Source organism: Sturnira hondurensis, unplaced genomic scaffold (assembly GCF_014824575.4).
Source record: "Sturnira hondurensis isolate 20B ecotype Veracruz unplaced genomic scaffold, ASM1482457v3 Scaffold0004136, whole genome shotgun sequence".
NCBI lineage: Eukaryota > Metazoa > Chordata > Mammalia > Chiroptera > Phyllostomidae > Sturnira > Sturnira hondurensis.
In genome coordinates this window covers 2,003,599-2,023,923 of record NW_028076767.1, presented here as the reverse complement: position 1 = coordinate 2,023,923, position 20,325 = coordinate 2,003,599, and the positions used below count along the sequence as shown (strand labels likewise).

General features: G+C 39.2%; 1 protein-coding gene across 1 annotated transcript in view; it reads left to right on the top strand.

Moving 5' to 3' along the window:
• Positions 1–20,325, top strand: part of PARD3B (par-3 family cell polarity regulator beta) — a 976,716-nt gene that overhangs the window by 771,875 nt on the left and 184,516 nt on the right. The window contains exon 19 of the mRNA XM_037043522.1: positions 18,733–18,843. Coding sequence (XP_036899417.1) covers positions 18,733–18,843 — 111 coding nt within the window. The remainder of the gene's footprint in view (positions 1–18,732; positions 18,844–20,325) is intronic.

Genomic DNA, 20,325 nt, shown 5'->3' with positions numbered 1-20,325 from the left:
TTTTTTTCTGGTACTTTTCATATTTACATCATGTGCCTTCCTTTTCTGAGTCCCTGTGGCCTGCATTGGCGAGAAATGAGAATATATTTCCCCCTCTCTATTAGCCACCTAAGGGCAGGTTTGACTGATATTGAAAAGATTGCTCTGTAGTGTGAATTTGTGTAGAAAAAAGTTTTATTTTAATTTTTTAACATTGGATATAAGGTCTAAACTGCAAAACTATGTTATTAGACAGAATTTACTGTTCTAGCCCTGGTGATTTATGAATTCCCATACAAGGCTTTCTGAAGAAAACATGGATAATTCATGTGTTTTTTATTTGAAAATATATTTGGGCTGAGTTGTAGAAGGCTGTGTGATCCTCCCTTATCTACAGGTTGATCACCAATAATTTCAATCCATAATAACCTTTCTTTCTAGTCACATAATGGTCCCATTGAAAAGTAGCACATCTTTGTTTTGAGTACGTCAGTTCTGACTCCCTTGCTTCAATATTCGCCAGGAGCTGAGCGGTAGGCATCGATCAGTGAAAGGCTCAATGAATTATACTTACTTAAGGTAACCACAGTCATTAAAATTCATATATACATACATAGATATAAATACATACATAGGTGCTTAGATACACCAGTGTTTGCAAAATGGGATACTACAGCCTGAATTCAGCTCACAGATAACTCATGTTTGGACCATAGGCTATTGTTTTTTAATTACAAATCCGCCAATTTCTAAAGATCAAGATATTTCACAAAGATGGACCAAATTTGGTAACTTTCCAAAAAGCTGGTAGAAATCATTGGCTCACGTTTAAAACTTTTTCTGTGAATCTCAAATGCTTGCCTAAATTTGTTTCACCATAGGCTTTCCTGTTTTCTAAACATTTCTTTTAAAACACTAGGTTTGCCGTTCTATAGTATTACAAAATCTGGAACCATGTTCTGTCTTTCACCTGTGAAAATGTTAATATTCATTCACATGCATTCAACAAAACTGGCACTGAACTTCTTTTCTGGGAGAATTGATGGATTTGTGCTGCTCCGTCCGCACATTCTTGGAGAGTGCCCTTTTGACCACTGGCACATATTTGTAAGACTGTATTGGCGGTAGAGCCTGTGGTTATGGAATAGGTCCAAGTTAACTGGCCCACCCAGGGGAGCCAACCCATGACCTTGACCCTGTTACCACAGTGGTCTAGCCAATTGAGCTAAATAATAAGTAATTGTTTCTTAGCAATCTGGTCAAATCAGCTGGCACACATTAAGGGTCTGCCTGTGGACAGGGTAAGGATGTCAGTGAACAAGGGAGCGTAAGATCATGGAAAAGTCATCAAGGCCTCACATTGGCTGGCACATTGTATTTGGCCAAGTAGTTACTAAATTGGACCTTGTCATTACAACTAATTGCATTTCTGGGCAATTGGAACTTACAAAAAAAACCACTAAATTTCATTGAATAGGGTTTTTTTTTAAGGATTTGGAATTTTGGGTGAATAATTCATAACATATGTACAAAAATTGGGGAACATCATGGGATGGAAAGACTTTGTAATGAATTGAAGGATTCAAGTCCCTGTTTGGTCCCATCTACCAGTGTGGCTTTAGGCAACTCACATGAGTTTCTAAGCTTTGAGAAGGGTTGGAAAAGTGTGATGGCAAAGTTCCCTCTAGCCTTAAGTGACTTTCTATAAATTCACAATTTTTGAAACAATAAGAACACTTTGTATACAAATCTCTTTATAACTAAAAATGCAAATGGAATATTTTCCCCAGATACATAATAAGTGATATTTTAAAAATATTTATTGAACAAATTTATTTTACAGTATATTGGTATTTATGACAATTCAATATGTAGTATGCATATCTTATGTAGAAATCCAATGTAGATTCAATAAATAAATAAACAATCATGGTTTTATGTATTACACGGTAAGTTCTTAATGGAATTTTATATTTCAAAGTACTTATGAATAACCTTGAAAATTTTGCCACATCAAACAATCATTATTTTCTTGTTTCTTTTATTGTTTATGCTATTAAGGTTGTCCCACTTTTTCCCCCTTTGCCCCCTCCAACCAGCCCACCCCCACGTCCGTGATCAGTCTCCTCACCATCATCCATGCCCATGGGTCGTGCATATGTGTGCTCTGACTGCTCCCTTCACCTTCTTTCAGTCAGTCTTCCCTCTGCCGTCCCCTCTCATTACTGTCCATCTTTTCCATGATTCTATACCTCTGGTTGCATTTTGCTCATTAGTTTATTTTTTTATTAGAGTCCTCTTATAAGTGAGGTCATATGGTATTTGTCTTTCACTGACTAACTTATTTCACTTAGCATAATGGTCTCCAGTTCCATCTATGCTGTCACAAATGGCAGGAATTCCTTCTTTTTTCTTCTGGGTAGTATTCTATGTGTAGATGTACCACAGTTTTTAATTGTACATTTTCTATATTTATTGTAAAAAAATCATATAAACATTTTATACATGTACACAATGTTTTATTATATATTTATCATAAAATATGTTTTATTATATATATAGTATATATACTATATATATATATATATATATACACATACACACAATATACCCAAACAATCCTGAAACACCCCTTCAAAACAACCTATGCACCCCATGTTCATCTCAGCACTATTTAAAGCAGCCAAGTGCTAGAAACAGCTGAAGTGCCCATCAGTAGATGAGTGGATAAATAATCATTATTTTAGATGCAACCTATTAATGAATTGCTTTAGGATCATTATTCATGAATCTCCTGAGTTGGGATCCATTAATGCCACCATTTTAGGACCACCTCTCTTCCCCCTAACTTGCTAAACATACTAAACATGTTAAGTTCAGACTTTTCTTCACCAAACTGTACATTATTCTAGTTCACTTTTTTCTTTGTTACTAATGCACTCAAATATTACTTTTACAGAACTGAGATAATGGTTGGATTTATTGTTCTTTTATCCCTGGATTGACTGGATTCATGAGCCCACAGAACTCAGAAGGATGGGTCCTAGAAAGTGTTAGGGTTGGTGTAAAATGAATGATAACAGCTTAGTCACACTTGAAATAATATATTGCTCTGGGCTTGCAAATAACCTTCCAAAATGAAAAACACAAATACCCTGGGTTTCTCCAGAATCAAATAGGACTGCAGTGTTTGTGAAAAGGATGAGTTTTGGAAGTCACCTCAATATTAGGTTGTAGAGTTTAGAAATAATAACCTGAGGAGACCAGAAGCATTAAATCTGAAGCCAAATACAGGTTGCAGGTGTGCCGGGTGATCCGAGTGCTGCTGTGTGCCCTGCACCAGCCTTCCAGGGCCTCTCCGAAACACAGGCGACCGGTGACTTGTGGCAGATTAGGAGACACTTCTGTCATCTGAATAAACATGGAGCTGGGCAAAAGTAACGCTCCCAATAACATTCCTTTTAGATGATGGGATCCAACACTGATTTAATATTTAAAAATAGCTCCAGAGATAAAGAAACACCCGTAAGCTAATTCACTTGGTTGATTCGCCTACATTTTTTTAAAGAAATGCTCAGAAAAAATCCTATCTGGAATTCTCTACTCAGAGGCTTAGACCTCTGATTTACTTAATTATGTACTTTATAGGATAGTGCATTTAATTACATAACATTAACAATAACAATGGTATCCATAACATTCCTAGCATTGGTTTCTTTTATGATTCTGTAAGAACAGTGGCAGCCATTTTGAACTGTAGAACAATATCAAGAATCGGGGGAGAATTATTCATCTGTGATATTGAAGAAAAGAAAAATTAGCCATTGGTACAGGAAAGAGAGGAACAAGAAAATATACTTACATAGCAGAATAGTAGTTTCACAGTCTAGTGGACAAGCAAATAAGAGCCTGATGTTTTGGACAGACTATAAATCAATTTCTGATTTCTTTGGTCAAATTGTAAATCATCACTGTGCTAAGCCACTATACGTTTCTAGGTGAAAGCATACTTTTATGTTTGTGTGTTACTAGTAATAGCTCTTTTTGAATTATAGGTGATTAGAAAATCTTGTCAGAAATGAAATTGTTGTTGTTGTTTAATGCTGAATGTACTTTCTTTAGTGATGTTCTATTGCTGGAGAATTAGATTATATCCACTTTATAAAATGATATTAAAATCCCACAGGAAATCTATTCCTATGAAAAACATTACTGTCTTTTGCCCTGGCCCCTCTGCACAAAGGAAAACATCAATTGCTCTATAGCCCTTGAGTGACTGTCACTGGGCAGAGCTCCATCAGGATAAGGTGTCCTGGGACCTGGAAGATGCCTACAATGTTTACTGTGTGATTTAGTGAGTAAACAGAAATCCTATTTAAGATAATCAATCAGACCTCATTTTGTACTTGGCCACCCTCTTTATTCATGGGTCTCAAATTTTCAAGCTCAAGTAAAGCAAAGGGAAAGGGAGTTTCTAGACTTTTGCAAACTGAATAGAGACTCTTGCAGGCAACACAGACTTGAAAAGATCCTTTAGACTTGTGACTTTTAGGCCCAAATAAGCAAAGTGTTATGTATAATTTCACTGGAAACATTCAGGATAGGTATTTATTTTTCTTATCAGCCCATTCAGTGTTGAGGATCAATTCAGTTTTATGACCTACTCTTAAGGGACTTGTAGAATAAAAGGAATATTAACTTTACTCAAATCTAACAAAAAATATTGAAATCTGATCCTTTGCCTTATAAACTAAGTTATGGCTCAAAGTTTTAAAATTATCTCTTTGTCCTAAAAGAACTCTTCTCGCCAGGAGTCCAGATGGAGGTACTAGTATTTGGAATTCTGTCAAGGACAGGATGAACTCATGACAAAGATGAGTAGTGTCAAAACTCTAGAGAATCCAGCAACTACCTCACACAGATCTTTGTTTGAAACCCAAGATGAAAGAGGTCATCGTTTCTGCAACTCTGAAATTAAAGGTCTAAGTATGAGATAGATATCACGTTTTTTATAGATGACATCTTGCAAATTATAAATCTTTAATGATGGCTGTGGGTTTAAATATCATTCTAGAACTTAGCCTGGTGTTTTTAAACAAGGTGTTTCTACAGCATGAAAGAACTGGTCATCATGAGATAGGTACCTAAGGTGACTCAGTGCCCCCGTGACACTTAGGTAGCCAAGTGTTCATTGCCTTTCCTGTGAGTAACAATCTGTCCTGTTTGATCTTGCTGTGGCTATAGACATCCAGGTTGTGACTAGCAGTTCTCACACCCAGATTAAGCTGGTTTGGTGATTTATGTTTTTATAGGGAAAGCATTTTCTAGCTTGGGAGCTTTTAGTGGGGGCAACATGCTGAATTATGAGGAACCATTGGGTCCTTCTAGGATAGAGGCTATAAAAAAAGGAGACAAGTGATATACTCTCTGAAATCCAGACTGCATCTGCACTTCAGCTCAGCAGTAGCTGTTGAATTTTTACTGTGTATTACACACTAAGAATGAGAGCAGAGACCATGCTTGACTAATTTACTTATACCCTACTAGAGAATCTGGCACTAAATAGGTGCTCAGCAAGTATCATTGAATGAATGCATATATACATAAACAAGAAAACATAGAGACCCAGCCCTAGCCCTGGAGGACCTCACACTTCTGCAATGGTTAAAATAGAGCCCTACCCCAAATACAGCTAGTAGCATCAGCACAGACCCTCCTCCAGCTCTGTGCTCCTTCCCTGAATCCTCTTTCCATCCCATCCTGACTAAAGATAAATATGCCCACCCAAGTTTGTTTTGTTTCATAAAAAGTTGTGCACATCAAAAAATGTTAAAACCATTAAGTGCGAGTTCCAGTAAATTCAGACGTCCCAGACATTAACCCCCAACAATTCTCCCTTATTCAAAATTGCTTTTTCTTCTACAGAAAAAAAATCCCAGTTAAGAGAGCTTCTACCTTTAAGAACAGTTTCCAACTTAGTATCATTTATTGAGAATCAATATAATAACTCTTTTCTATTGTTTAAGATTCTCTTACCAGCCCTAACATGCATTAATTATTTTGCTTCTTTTGTACTTGTACAATAAATGCTTGACAAAAAAAAGCCACATAATTTAAGACTTTTATGGTACAATGGAAAAGTTTTCCACCCCCAGGAAAAAAATTCTTTGATCTTCTCATTGTCTTTTTAGGGAATATTTTATATATTAAAAAGAAAATAAAAGAATGTTTTAAAAAGCCCAAGTTATACTTTGTGTGACATGCAGAAGGTTTAGAATATATAGAACATAAAAGAGTATTACATGAGCTATAGAGGGTTAATGCTGTGTTCTTAATTTTAAATTTCAGATAAATATGATTTCAGCTTTGATCCTACATGGACTAATTCTTTTGTCACTCAACTAATTAATTCAGTATGCTAGAGAAAAGATGCTAATTTGGGCATCAAAGAAGTGATCTTTTTTTTTTGTTTAATCAGAGTTATAAAGATAAGTTTTACTCCCATTAGACTGGATCTGGAGCTCAATCACTTTATTCTTATTTAGTGCAGATGAATTCCGGAAAAAGAAAGTGTGGCCTGTTTCTCTCAACTTCTGAAGATGGAGCAGTAACATCCAGCACTTCCTTTAAAATAGTCCTTCCAATAGTAATTGTATACTTCCCCCCACCAAAAAAAAATCAGTCATTTCTTAATATTATCCTTTTGTTCTGTACACATAACAGGTTAAGGCACTCTCATTTGTTTTTCTGGTCTTGGAATTAATGCAAATTACATAGACATTAATTTGTGATACTGGACTATAAGTTGTATTTTACAGTATATTTACAGTGTGTAGCTGAGGTCTGCAGTTTCTACAGAATTTAGGTTAGCCCTCCCTGGATTTAATTTCGTTGACATGAGTCAGTTTTTCCCTTCCCAGGCAGTTTGCTGAAATGACCCCACCTGCCAGTGAGTGAACCTCACAGCCATTTCCTACAGGGTTGGAGGTGGGGGTTATTTCCTTCTGCAGGATGAATCCGTGTTCAGTATGGAGAGAGCCCAGCAGGCTGATCACCGGAAAGCCCTTGCATTTGGGGAACCTCCCACAGCTGGTAGAAAAATAGTTTAGGCATGAGGTGGGATTTGGTCTCAGAACACTCTTTCCTTTTCTTGTGTTTTGGGTTTCTGGGACATAGAGGTAGAGAAAACAGAAGGAAAGAGGAAGAAGGGATGCCGTGGTCACACAAGTGAGAACAGAGCACGTGGCTGTGAGCCAGAGTTGGAATTCCCGCCCTGCGATTGGTTTGAATCGGTACTGGGAGTTTGTGCCCGGCCTTCAGTCGTGCCTTTGCACTCTCGTAGCCTTCAGAGATGCTCCAAGACCCACTTAAGAGTCATAAAAATAAAAAGGAGGAAGCCACATGTTCTCCTGCTTTGAAATAAACATTTAATCAAAAGAAAAGCCTTTCTAACCACTAAGAAAACAAAAATGCAACAAGATCTAGTTCCTTAATGCTCCTGTTAAGTATATTTCCCAGAAATCATAAGCATTTAGTCTGATTCTCTAAGGCTCTTGCCTACAATGTCTCAAAGCCAGTGAGTGCGTATGAAAGCAATTAATCAAAGTTCACTGTGCTCCTGAAGAGTATTTCTTCTCCTGAAAAGCATAGGGATAGAATAACTTCAAACCCAGTGTGGCAGTGACAGGTAATAAGCTTTTTATAGTCCCTGTGTGGATCTCAAAATCATACCTTTTTAGTGTCTTTATCATTCTTGCTCACTCATTCAGGCTTATTTTCATTTAATTTTACTTTTTGGCTGCTTTTTCATGTTTCCCCTCTTTTTCCTAACAGAGTGATGCTTCAATAATCTCACAGTAGACTTTTCATTTGCTACAAAAAGGGGTAAAAAAGAAACTTGGCAAAAGTAGCTGTCCAGTGGTTCCCAAATTCCTTACAAGTTGGTCTTCCAGAGACCGTTTCCACTTGCCTATTTTTAGGAAGATAGAGTATAAGTGATGTGTGTTTTGCTTTACCGTATTTTCTGGACCCCCTAGAATCACTTTAAATGTATCTGGTATTTCCAAACTCATTGTTTCCTAGCTCCTCAGTCAGGGAAAGCAAATTAGCTTAAGGATTCCCAGCAGTTAAATTGAGCCAGAGAGGTGCCCAGGATTCCACCCAGCAGATGTTTTTATCCTCTTAGGCAGAGATCTTAGGACATTGTAAGAATGTCCTAAGAATCACCCCCCACGCCCCCTCCTCCCCACCACACCCTGCTTTTCACTCCTAAACAACAAACATCAGCACATTTGAGATCTGAAGATTCCCTGCTTCGGAATGAAGAGTGGCCAGGGCCACCAATATGAGAGTCACATCCTGGAGTTAGGGACAGCCCAGAGGAAAGTGGCTGTTTTAGGTTCGGTGGGAAGGTTGGCCTCACGGAAAGTAGTGGATACAGATATCAGTGGGATTAAACATGTTTGTTGTTTTTAGGGCTTGCCTTCATCTTGGAAACACATGAACGTACCACAAATAAATGTCTAAACAATATGCCAGAAATTAAAATTTTAATTCAAAAAATTACTTGTAGGGCTTCAACTGCTCCATCCAGTTAAACAAGTAAGATTTTTAAGATTGAGTTCTTCCTCGCTTGTTAGAAAAATCATCAGCTCAGCTTCTGCTTGGGAACACAGCCTGTAAAGCAAATCCCTGTCTCCTTCCCCATGCCATGGTGTGGACCTGACGGAGCGCAAACACAGCGCCTCCGTTTTGCAAAGTGTGGGGTGTCACAGCGTGCCCCACCCTGCTGCGCAGGCGCAGGCGTCGGCCGCCGCGATCACGCATGCTGTGGAACGCTAAAAATAAAACTGAGTATTTTCCTTTGTTAATCAAGGTTGATTTACAACAAACACAAATGTGTTCATTATTCTATCAATAGCATTAACATAAAAGCAGGCAGTGCCCTTAGGTACCCACCAAAAGGAGGGAAAACTCTCTAATTGGTGAATTTTCACTGAATTTTTATCAATGCATTAACTCTCAGTACGGTGGGAACGACCTGAGGTAAACAAGTAAAGACCTTTGTGACATACATTTTAGAGAGAAGCAGAAGCTGAAGTGCACACAACCATATGAGATTACAATACATGGAAGTTAACTTCTTTGGCATATGCATATGCTAATGTACAACCCAATTTGAATACATCAGCCAACAGAAACCTTTTATGAGTGAATTTCAGAATAAAGTATGGAAATGTAGTCAAAGGTCTTTGAACTTCTCCACCCCTGTGTTTTACTTCAGCTGTTTCGAACTGTGTAATTTATAAAATGCTGAGACAATATCATGGGCAGTTTGTAAGTCAGCTAGTTACAGGGAGAATGAACCCTTATCCGGGTCCAGAAAATATCAGGACCGTGAGGTTTGTGCATTTTCTCATCTGACATCATTCCAGAGGTTTCCAAGTTTAATGTAAATGGTGAGTTGGATCTTGTAGCCTTTTCCAAATGCACCATTGATATCTAAAGATATTTCCTGATTGGAGAAGGAAAAATGCATTCTGTTCCAAACTTTCAACTCTCCTTGGATATGTAGTTCACCATTAATTTGGAGTAAGGGCGTCTGAACTTTTTTCTTGCCCTGCTTTCTCAGTCCTCTTAAGCCATTGTTCGGGATTGCTTTACACAGTATGGGTACTAAGTGGAAGAAGAATGTGTGCTAATGGCTGCATAACCTTCTCAGTGGGATATAGGGGAAAAGCTGTAGACAGACACTACTTAGCAGAATTAGGACATGAATTAAATGACAGAATAAACATGGAAAAAGCCGGAAATAGAGCTATCCATATTGAGTATTTGGATTATTTGTCAGTGTGCATGGGAATCTATGAAGAATTTGAATGTCGTCATTATGTAGAAAACTCAAGGAAAGAAAGAGAAATAGAGAAAAATATTTGCTCAGAAATTAAGGAATACCTTACCAAGAATCTTATTAAAATCTTTATTATATGGCAAACAGTAGGATGCTGAGGGCTTGTTTTGTTCATTGGATTGAAGAGTTGATTTTTACCTGACAGTTGATGTTGTTAATGGTTACATTCTATATACATAAACCATATGATGTATGATGTCTGTTCAGTAGAGGACAGAGTGAATGAATGAACCATTATTGAATTCTGTTCCTCTATTGGCTGTTTAAAGGCTCCCAACCTAGGCAAAATCACACCATGAGTTCCACCTGTTGTTGATAGTTTTCTATCACCCTTTCTGAGGTTCTTTCCCACCTTGTGCATTCTGTCAGGTAGCCGAGGTGGCTGAGAAAGGCCTGGGATTCTAAAGGGTCTAATAAAAGGCTTTTATTGGAGGTGGGACACTGCCACCTGGCAGGCTGAGCCCAAGCAGACTTCAGCAGAAAGAGAGAGGGTAGGAGGGTTTTTAAGGGTGTGTAGCACACCCCTGGGGAGGGTGGGTGACCTGCTGATCTGCCCCAGGTGTCCAGGGTATAGGTGTTTGCAAGACAATGTCCTCAGATCAGGGATGGCTGATTAGGTTTCAGAAAGTCTGGGAGATTTGTGGGCCTTGTTTCTGGGAAAAGCTGGAGGGAAAGGGGTGGGCAGCGAGGATTCAACCAGTTTCCAGCAAGAGGCCAGCAGCTATGCCTCAGTAGCTTCCAATAATAGAGAACCTCGTAGTCAGGTATTCAACCAGTGACACATACCTTCTTTGTTCCAGCATAGGTGGTGGTTTAGGTCCTCCATATCCCAGTCCAGTCTAACACATTCTACTTCCTTTGATTTCTTAATTTATACCGAGAAATCTTATTTTATGCATAGAAACCATTCTCATGCACATGTTGTATCGAGTTATCCGATACATTAATTACCCGGGAATGCCTTCACTTCTTCTTTATCAACTCTATAAACAAACTAATTTCCTCTCCTAGCTGCTTCTTTTTCTGAATTTCCTCCTATCTTAAAAATGGCCAATTTCTCCAGAGGTTCTGTATATTTCTGTCTTCTTCCCTTATCAAGAATTTTGTTCTCCTCTTAGGCAGAAAAATCTCAGATATTTCACACAGCAACAGTTTTACTGATATGTCCCCTAGAGCAAGGGACATAAAGGAAAGAATAAACAAGTAGGATTTCATCAAAATAAAAACCTTCTGCACAGCTAAAGAAAACAGTATTAAAATGAAAAGAGAACCAACCGTATGGGAAAACATAGTTGACAATGATACCTTGGACAAGGGTTTAATCTCCAAAATATATAAAGAACTTATACACCTCCACTTCAAGAAGATAAGCAACTCAATTTTTAAAAAAATGGGCAAAGGACTTGAACAAACACTTCTCCAAGGAAAACATACAGAAGATCCAGAGACACATGAAAAAATGCTCAATATCGCTAGCTGTCAGAGAGATGCAAATTAAAATCACAATAAGATACCACTTTACACCGGTCAGGATGGCCATCATAAGCAAGGCAACAAACAACAAGTGTTGGAGAGGATGTGGAGAAAAGAAAACCCTAGTGCACTGTTGGTGGGAATGCAGACTGGTACAACCACTATGGAAAACACTATGGAATTTTCTCAGAAAACTAAAAATGGATTTGCTTTTTGACCTGGCAATTTCACGGCTAGGATATTACCCTAAGAACCCTGAAACACCAATCCAAAAGAACCTATGCACCCCAATGTTCATGGCAGCACAATTTACAGTAGCCAAGAGTTGGAAGCAACCTAGGTGCCCATCAGTAAATGAATGGATCCAAAAACTGTGGTACATTTACACAATGGAATTCTGTGCAGCAGAAACAAAGAAGGAGCTCCTACCCTTTGCAACAGCATGGATGGAAATGGAAAACATTATGCTAAGTGAAATAAGCCAGGTGGTAAAAGACAAATACCACATGATCTCACCTTTAACAGGAACCTAAACAACAAAACAATCAAATAAGCAAAATATAACCAAAGACACTGAAATAGAGAACCAGCTGACAGTGACCAGAGGGGAGAGGGGAGGGAATTTCAGGGGAAAAGGGGAAGAGTTTACAGGAACAAGTATAAAAGACACATAGATAAAAACTAGGGGGATGGAAGTGGGAGGGAGGTGGGGAGGGCTGGGTGGATGGGATGGGATGGGAGTAAAAGGCAGAAAACTGTACTTGAACAACAATTAAAATTTTAAAAAAAGAAAAAGAATTTTGTTCTCCTGCAACCAGTGTTCAAGGTAGCATTATTCACAATAGCCACAGATGAATAGATAAACAAATATGGTCTGTACATACAATGAATGGTAGGTCATTCAACCCTTAAAAAGAAGAAGATTCTGCCCTAGCCACGTGCTTCAGTTGCTTGGAGCATTGATCCATGCACCGAAAGGTTGCCAGTTTGAAACCTTGCCAGGGTATATTACCTAGGTTGTGAGGGTATATTACCTAGGTCCAATTCCTGGTCGGGGCACATACCTAGGTTGTGAGTTCAGTCCCCAGTTGGGGCACATGTGGAAGGCAACCAATGAATGTTTCTCACATCAATGTTTCTTTCTCTCTTCTCCCTCTAAAAATCAATGGAAACATGCCCTTGGGTGAGGATTAGAAAAAGAAGAAGGAAATTCTGATACATGCTATAACAAGGATAAACCTCAAAGACATTATGCTATGTGAAATGATCCAGGCACCAAAGGGCAAATATTATATGATTCTGTTTATACGAAGTCCAAACAGACTAGAATTGTCCAATTCAGACAGGAAGTAGAATAGTGATTACCAGGAGCCAGGGAGGGGGAAAAGGGGAGTTACTGTTTAGTGGGTACAGAATTTCAGTCAGGGGTGATGGGAATATTCTGGAAATGGGTGGTGGGTGATGGTTGTTGTGCAAAAATGTTAATGTACATACTGCCACTGAACTGTATACTTAAAAACTATTAAAATGGTAAATTTTATGTTGTGTATATTTTATCACACCAAAAAAAGACAAACTATTCTGTTCTCTGTTTTTCTAACCATTCACACTATGATTTTTCCCCACTTAGTAAATAAAAGTCCTTCAATCTCAGCCAAGTTGAAACCTCCTTCTTGAACATCCCACTGTGCCTCCAGCTCCCATCCTACCAGCTATACTCCTGGCAGTGGTTGTGCACACAGACACAAAACTTGATACTCACCTGCCAGTCGTTCTGGAGATCACTCCTTTGTGGGCTCCACTCAGACCACTCCGCTGAACCTCACGGAGGCAACGAGTGAGTGCCTCCAAAGTGCCGCATCTAATGGATTCTGCTCGTTGCTCACCTCCCCAGACTTCTCGGCAGTGTCCTTCCGCCCGTTGACCATGTCGCCCTCCTGCAGCACTCTTCTCCTCTCATACCTTGCACTGCACTCTCTTGGTTTCCTTCTTGTCTCTCTGGCTGTTCTTTTGCTGTCTCTTTTGTATACCTACCACCACCCCTACCATCCGGCCCTTAAACAGTACAGTTCCTCAGGACTTTGTCCTGGTCCTCAGCCCATCCATTGGGATTTTTTAAGGCACACTAAAATAATTGTGTTCACTTTTTAAAATTTAAGTATATTTATTGTTTGTGCTATTACAGTTGTCCCAGTATTTCCCCCTTCATCCCCCTCCAGCCAGCCCACCCCCACTCCTTCAGGCAATCCCCACACTCTTGTCTGTGTCCATGGGTCATTCATATGTGTTCTTTGATGTAATCATGTTAAAGTGACCTTCTGATGCCTCTCCCTTGACCCACCACTTCCATATTATTATTTTCTTGTTTCAGTGGCCACTTCTCTAGACTAAGCCACATTGTCTCTCCCCCACACCCCTGCAGCAGGCCCCAACTAGCTGGACTGCTTTCACTTACTGATTTTTACTCCAGCAACCAGCATGGTCTGTGATAGTGTACATCACGCCCTGGCTGCCGTGGCTCGGTGGATTGAGCATTGTACTGCAAAGCAAAGGACCCCGCCTTTAAATCCTGATCAGGGGATATGCCTGGGCTGTGGGCCAGGTCCCCAGTGGAGGTACACAAGAGGTAACCATGCACTGATGTTCTCTACTTCTCTTTCTCCCTGCCTTTCCCTCTCTCTAAACATAAGTAGATAGAATCTTTAAAAATAAATAAATAAATGTACATCACATTGTGTCACTTTCTAAAATGACCTGGTTTCCCCTCTAACAACTCCTAAAATCTCCCAGTTTCCTTAACTCGCATATCTGTCCCTTGAATTACGAAGAAATGACTTGCTGTCACTCTTAGAATAAACTCCAAGCTTCTCTCAGACCTGCGCTCTATGGTCCTTGTCCTCTTTCCAGCTGGATCCCATGGGAGTACCTGCTCTGCTCTTGCTGCTTCGGCCACTTTAACCTTCTGTCACGGCTTGGAATGCACCAAGCCTTTCCCGCCTCTCGTCCTCTGCATGTGCTGAGTCCTCCACCCACAAGGCTCACCTCCCATCTCTGCGTGTCTGAACCTCTCACCCTTATGGCCTCAGTGTGAATGTCATTTCTTCACTGAACACTTCCCCAACAGACCGATATCCTAGTATTGTCTCTCTTAACAGCCTGCATAGTACTATTCACAACTTACAATTGCATATATATATATACATATACATATATATATATATATATACACACACACACACATATATACACACACACACTTATTTGGTAACTGACTGCTCTATTATAATGTAAATTCCTTGAGGGTCGTGTCTGGTATCAACCTACAGCAAGTGCTATGACACAGAAGAGATGCCTAATAAATATTCTTAAAACAAATGCATGAAGGAGGGGAGAAAAAAGCAAGCAAGCTAGTTTTCCGTGAAGCTGTTTCATATAACCTCTCTATAGAAATGAACAGGGACAGGTGTTTTATGCAAACTTACAATTCATGAAAATCTAAATTTACATAAAGAGTATGTTGAAAGGTGATTTTTCCACTTTACAAAAAGATCCATCATAAAATTCTTTAAACAGCCTTCCCAGGTACATGGAACATAAGATTTTATTGATTAAAACCATATGGTTGCACAGAATTTTTCAGGAAAAATATCTTTTATATAAAGCCAGGTTGACCTATAAGCAATTTCCTCAAGGCACCTAGCCCAGAATGGCCAACTCTCAAATTTCCTAGCTAATAGATAATGGGAGGCCTGGAATGCAGTGGGTATTTGAAACCCTAGAATGCAAAACAGTAATTCCAGCCATTTAGGGCCCTGGTGATTCTCCTTGCCAAAATAGCTAATGGAGAGAGGAATCAGTGTATTCCAACTTCCGTAAGTCCTCTTTTTGTGTGTCAGGGAGAGTAAGAATGGCTGTGAACTTACCCCCAAAGAGGCTGCTATGAAAAGCAGAACACAGCTTGTAAAATCTACCACTGGTGGTTAAGTTACCTGATTGCAAAACTGGAATAAAAAAAATCAGTGTGTGAATAAATAAAATGCAGTTAATTTCTCTGGGTCTTAATTTCCTCATCTGGACAATATGGGAGTCCTTTTAAAGATTTTGTTTTGCAGTTTTGTTCTTGTGACTGTTCTCCCTATATAATAAAATAAATTTCTCAGCTGTTGCTGCCCTTCTTTTTGGAAGCTTGAGTAAATGATAGTGAACTTTGAATCAAAACATTTGTGATATTTGTAGGATTGGTTAATTTGACTATTATTGATGATTCTCACTAAGAAGAAATACTTTGCAGAATTTACTTCACTAACCTTTTCTTCCTCAAACATGTTTCACTGTGATGGGAGTAGAGTAAGCTGTTCTTGAACTGCAGTACAAGAGAAATATTTTAGCTGCAGGAAGAAAAAACACTTTATTAATTGTAGTAATAAAGATCAAAGTAGACCAGGGCGTAAGTTAGTTTCACCCTTCAGAAACCAGACTACTCTAGTTTCAGAAAATCCAAAGTCCAAATTTAAGGAGGATGTTTAAGACCTGGAGAAAAAACAAGCCTAATATCCACAGAGTTTTGACAGTATGTTTGCCTTTGTCAACTTTCTGAAGCATTATTCTACCCTCACTTCCTACAGTTTTTATTTTTGACCGAATATGACTATATTTGATGACATTTGAGGGTACTAAGGTGTTAACTTGTTACATAAAGAATTTTAGAGTAACAGTGTGGATTCCTAAGATTCTTCTGCATGGGTCTGAAAAACTAAAGAATGTATTCATGGAAACACACATTATTTAGATAGCTCCTGTTGTGTGGCTTAAAGAGAAATCTTAAACATACCAACAAATCTCAATTATATTTGAAGGTTAATGTTCTTATATTTTGTCTGTATTTTTTCTCTTCCTATTTATGTCTGTAAATGATATTAGGTCATTTCTTCATTGAGAAAGATTAGATTCAGAAAGGGAGGCAGGAAAAAAGAGAGGGAGAGAGCGAAGACGCTGAGGATAATGTAGTTAAAGCTGATGCTTGATCAGCTGAGATCCCAAAACTAGACTGGATACGGGGTGGGGGGGTGGGGATGCAGTGGGAGCAGAGGCCGATGGAGAGTTGGCAATGAGGAGAGAGAACATTCACGAAAGAGGGTTTGTTCATTGGAATTATAAATTTAAAAAATACACAGAAGAGTCCAGCCTGGGAGAGGCTTCTGAAGAAAGCAGGAAGCCGTCTGTGCTCTAGTAGCAGGACTGGGGACATTAGCAGTGATGTCTCCCATGTGTAGTGCTTACAGCTGCCACTTGACGAACAGCCACTGCTTTGGATTGAAACACAATCTAGAAAAGAAAACAAATACAAATCCATTTTTATGAAATACAAAACAAGACACAGGTTTCTTACAAGGTCCCCGGTGAGGAGATTCTGACTCACTGTGTATTTGTCAGGATGCTGGGGACAGGAATGGGAGGTAAGGGGGGTGTTGGCAGTCATCCTGAGAATATGTACTTTGAAAAATGTCCTTAGGTTAGAGTGACTTTCTTCCCTGGCTTCAGCAAAGCATCCAGTCATTTTCTCTTTTTATAATGCGTGTTGATACCAAGACCGTGGAAGATTGCGTCCGCAGAAAATATCTGTGGGGAGAAAATGCCTGTCATTTAAGAATGTGTCCTACTAATAATTTAATAGCTTTTTTAAAACTTCAAATCTGCAATTATATTTTCCTAAAAGCACTAAGGAGGTACACTGTTCTTTTAAAGGAAAACCTAGTGCACTCTTGGCTGCGGTTAGGAAGGTAAATTGGTACAGCCACTGTTGAAAACAGTATGGAGGCTCCTCAAGAAAGTAAAACTAGAAGTAGCACGTGATCCAGCCATCCAGGGTCCGCTACATTTTGAGTCTATAGCCAGAGGAATTGGATCAGGACCTGGCCGAGGTATCTGCACTTCCACGTGCATTGCAGCAGCAGTCTCAGTAGACAAGGTATGATGACAGCCTAAGTGTCCATCACCAGACAAATGGATAAAGAAGATGTGGTATACAGAGGGCAGGGCAAAAGTAGGTTTGCAGTTGTAGCTACCCAAAACACAAAAAAATGTGCTTGTATTATTATTTGTTAATGATTGTCTTGTTTTCTATACAAACAACTGTGCACCCACTTTTGCCCCACCCTGCGTATGTGATGGAATATTATTCAGCCATGAGGAAGAAGGACATCTGTGTTTTGCCACAACTTGGTTGGGCCTTGAGAGCATTATGCTAAGTATAAAATAATTCAGACAAAGAGGACAAATACTCTATGGCATGACTTATATGTAGAATCTAAACAAGACAAACTCAGAGAAACAGCACAGAGTGGCGGTTACCAAGGGTTAGGTGGTGGGGGAATGCAAAGATGTTAGTCAGAGAGCATAACTTCTACCTGTAAGATTAATACATTTGGGGAGCTAATGTACAGTATGGTGGGTATAGCTAATAAGAAAGTATCATGTACTTGAATCTGGTAAAAGTAGATCTTAAATCACCACAAAGTAGAAGAGGTAAACTATATACTTGGGTGGAGTTGGTAGCAAATGTTATGGTGGTGATCATTTTGCAACTTGTAAATTGTAAAATCAACATGTTGTACACCTTAATTTACACAAAGCTATGTATCCATTGTGTCTCAATACAAGAAGGGGGGAGATAGGGCATCATAATTGCCACTGCGCTCAGGTAACAAATATGCTGGGCACCGAGGAGTGCCAGAGCACACCAACCCTGGGCGAATTTAGGAGGCCTGTGGCCACGGGAGAGACTGCCTGTGTTGTGAAAGAAAGAGGGCAGAGGAGGGGGCAGCCCAAGTTCTAACCCCAGCCCTGTCCTGATCTTGTTGGGTGGTCTTGGTCAAGGCCCAGGACCCCTCAGAGCTTCTGGTTCGTCATCTGTAAAATGACAGTATTGAAGTAGGTGTTTGGTAAGGTCACTTGCAGAACCATCATGATATGGTCCCGTGAGTTTAACCTTAAATGTCAAAACCACTCGAGGTCCTGGAGACCTGTTTAAGAGGTCGATCCGTTTTTACTTATATATTAATGATAACTTTTCAGTTCTTTGATCTCTACTGAATTAATGGTTTGACATTTTTACTCTTTATCCACATGATTTTGTGCATGCTCTATGATCAGTATCTGAGTGGGAGAAGGAGGGTAGAAGAAAGAGAATTCAGTAACTATTACTTTTCTGCTTTCAGTATCATATTTTACTTCTATTTTATGCAACATGATCTTGTATAACTTAGAGTAAAAATTCTGATTTAATGAGTTCATCTCATAAATATCTTAAACTTACCACGAGAAGAACATGATCATTGTTAACAGTCATCTTCCCCTTCACATTCCACTAGATTTGGAAAAAAGAAAGACGACAAGGCTGGCAAGGCTGAGCCAAAAGGCCCTCTGAAGCACGGCGGCCTGAGGGAAGAGGAGCTGGAAAAAATGAAGGAGGAACGGGAGAGGTGAGCAGAAACTCCGTGCCTCTGCTCTAACTGAGCCCCCGGCCTGTATTTAACTTGGTTAGTGCAGCAATCAACTGGAGACATTTATTTTAAAAGGCATAGAGGTTGACTGATGAGAGGAAAAGGCACCTGATATGAAAGGAGACTGCCTGTCTTGGGGGGGTGTATTATATTTTGAGAAGAAATTAACTTCATGTTTTTATTATATCATTATTTATAATTTCATACTATGCTACCCCTGGTTTTGACTATATCAGTGCACATTTTCCCTATGGTTTAAACGACCAGTTTTTTTTTTAAATATAAAGATCATTTTGATGTCGTTGTTTAGGACTATCATATTTCTGTAGTCTGTTTCTAATTTTTGTCAAACTATTGTATGCCTTCTTAATTTTATTCTGCTAAATCCATTTGGGTACTGCAATTTGAGAAGTCCATGGCCTTCATTTTTTAAAAGCCAGTGTCTTTTATTAGGCTATCAGCAAGTTGCAAAATATGTTGCCCATCTGTTAAAGGGCCGGTTCCATTTACTGAAATAATGACAGTTCGTAAGGGCTGAATTCTCCTGTTGGAGGAGCTTAACGTTTCCATTTGGGCAAGAGGTCCTTCACGTAACTGTGATGTTAACTCTGGCACTTCTCCCAAGTAGATGTGTAAATATCTGATTTTGAAACATGTAGTTGAATATTCATATTTCTCCTGAAAATTCTTTACCTTTAAAACTAAATGAAGCTTAGAGAAAAAAACTGAGATTTGACAAAACTAGCATATAATTTTAAGTCTTCAGTTCTGACTTCATCATGTATCAAGTCAGATTTGTCCAATTTTTCACTTGCTTTTCATCCAGTAACAATAGCTCTTTTCTTTTTAAAGAGTCTCTCAGACTTATTTTAATACTCCAGTATGTGTAGTACTAAAAATTATGCTTATTCATTGTTTTCTAGCAGAGAGCTAGCTAAGAGTGTCTACTGTTAAACTCTGACCCTTATCTTGTAGAATATTCGCATTGGTTGACTTTATCAATAGCGAGAGAGAAAAACCTATTTAGTTCTTTCTCCTTTTTGAAAGGTTGATAAGCTCCATCCCAGGGTCAGTGGAGCAGTTGAAAGGAAATCAAGTGCTTTCCATTGTTGTTGACTATTCACCTGACAGAGCTGCCCAAGAACCAGAAAGATGAATTCTCCATTGTAGCCCACGCTGCGGTGATCCTGGAATGTAAAATGTAATTCAGGCTAAGGTTTTAATGCACATATTGGCAGAGACATCTGTGTGGTAAGCCCACATCACAGGTTGTTGCTGCTCCCTTGGCTTTACTTACTGAAGCTCCACATCCTATGCCTCGTCTTCAGCAAACTGAGCTGTTTGCTAGAATGCAGACTTCATATTCTTTGCAGCGCGATACTTGCTTGGGGCTGGAGCGGGAAATGGGGGGCAGTGGTTACTGTGAGTAGCCAGAGAACTGTGTGCCAGCTAGAAAATTGA